Below are 1,891 nucleotides of genomic sequence, written 5' to 3'. Positions count from 1 at the left end.
TACACTGATCTTCAGGAACATATATTAAGTTTTCCATGTGCCAAATGAAAAGTCCTTTTCTCCGGGCTTGGAATTAGAAGCTGATCTCCTTACCCTTTCTGTTTTGGAATGTGGCTTCTAAACCCAGCCATCTCAAAAGATCTGGCCTTGAAGAAAAATTCTTCCTTTAATCTTTATGCTTTTAGGCTACTTGCTTTGAAATATGTTACATATTTTGGTGGTGATCTCCCTTTGAACTTACTTTGTCTTAGTCAAATTTTGTGCTTCTAAACTGGTACATCACCGTGGCTAACAGAACAAAAAACTTTAACTCAATTGCGCTAACAGAAAGATGCCTCTTTCCCCAGCCTTTTCTCTCTTTTCTTCACTTCCAAGGATGTCTAACAGTGATCAGAGGGTGAATACACTGGGAGATTCTTTGGAGGAGATGGTACACAGGAGACAAATGCTTGGGTTTTATACAATTTTATCAATGGTCCCAAATAGGAACTTTCCATTTGGGAAACCTTCATGTGGACCTGCCAGAAATATGGCTACTGTGCCATTAGGGAACATTATACCAAGTTAATGATTCCCTTTAACACTTCCTGAGTAAATGTTGCATTTTAAAAGTATGAGAGTTTTTTGGGTAACTTTATTAATCTGTGGCTTTCTGCATCCTCTAATTTATCACCTTGGAAAATAAGGTTTTGTTGTTGTTGTGATTGTTCAGTTCATCTCTAGAGTTAGAGCACACACTCAGTAGAAACCTTTTTGAATGGGAATGAGCGCTAAGCTAAAACTAAATTTAGATATTTTCGAATAGCGCATTTTAGGAACTCCAAGAAAACTCACTTTCCTTCTGGACTTCCTCGAATACCTGCAGATTTGAAAGGCAGGCACTCAGCCTGATGAAGATAGAGCAATCTTGCCACCAAGTCTTCTAGTAAGTTCAATGACTTAGTGTGTTGGAAACTAGAACTTTGTGAAGTACACAGAACAGCAGGAAAGGTTGATTATTATTTTGATTACTTTTTGTTTGCCGGTTTTGTTTTTGAGACAGTTTCCCTGTGTAGCCTAGTGTGCCTCGAAGTCAGCTTTGATGTTCTCTCTGACTCCTCAACACTAGGATTGAAGGCTTTACATCAGTTAAGGAGCCTGGTGCCTTCAACTTCTAAAAGGATTCTCTGCTTTGATGGGTCTTGGAGGTGGAGTGTCTGCTGCCACACCTGAGACTCCTGTAATGTTTAATGAAATAAGAACAGACAAGTATGAGGAATTGACAAAAAAAACCTTTATATTTTCTAGAAATCTGAATTTTTTGACTAAATGTAATGATTACATGTCAAATATTACAAAAATATTTTAGCAATATTTCCTTGAACATTCTGTAGGTTTATTTCTTGCTGTGCAGCCAAGTAGCTGCTGCATCAGTAGTATTCCAGTTTTGTTTTCAGCCTGTTCTTCCATAGGGCACTTCAGTTGCTTCCTGAAAAATGACAACCATACATCTTTAAAAGGAGGAGTAATGGCATATCATATATGTTAAAATATGTGCCATTAAGTTTAACCTTTAAAATATTTCATGGGTTGGCTAAGAAAGAAAGGTCAAAGTAACATATACAATCATTTCAAAATTTACAAAGTTTTCATTAAAATCAATGATACTTTCTTGGTGAAAACGCTTATAGGGTTATGATATATATATATACCTTTTTTGTGGTCTTTGTAGATGTTGGCATTTAGCCTAGGCTCCACCCCACAGTTACCTGGTGACAGCCAGGTGTGCCTGACTCACTATAAAAGGGGCTGCTTGCTCCTTCTCTTTTCTCTTCTCTTCTCTTCTCTTCTCTTCTCTTCTCTTCTCTTCTCTTCTCTTCTCTTCTCTTCTCTTCTCTTCTCTTCTCTTCTC

At 37.5% G+C, this 1,891-nt stretch overlaps 1 protein-coding gene across 1 annotated transcript in view; it reads right to left on the bottom strand.

Annotated features, from left to right (window-relative positions):
* Nucleotides 1-1,363: 1,363 nt before the first annotated feature.
* Nucleotides 1,364-1,891, bottom strand: part of Pkhd1l1 (PKHD1 like 1) — a 136,433-nt gene continuing 135,905 nt past the window's right edge. The window contains exon 77 of the mRNA XM_021183925.2: nt 1,364-1,468. Coding sequence (XP_021039584.2) covers nt 1,458-1,468 — 11 coding nt within the window. The 3' untranslated portion in view covers nt 1,364-1,457. The remainder of the gene's footprint in view (nt 1,469-1,891) is intronic.

This window comes from Mus caroli, chromosome 15 (assembly GCF_900094665.2).
Source record: "Mus caroli chromosome 15, CAROLI_EIJ_v1.1, whole genome shotgun sequence".
NCBI classification, from domain to species: domain Eukaryota; kingdom Metazoa; phylum Chordata; class Mammalia; order Rodentia; family Muridae; genus Mus; species Mus caroli.
This window is presented reverse-complemented; position numbering and strand designations above follow the sequence as displayed.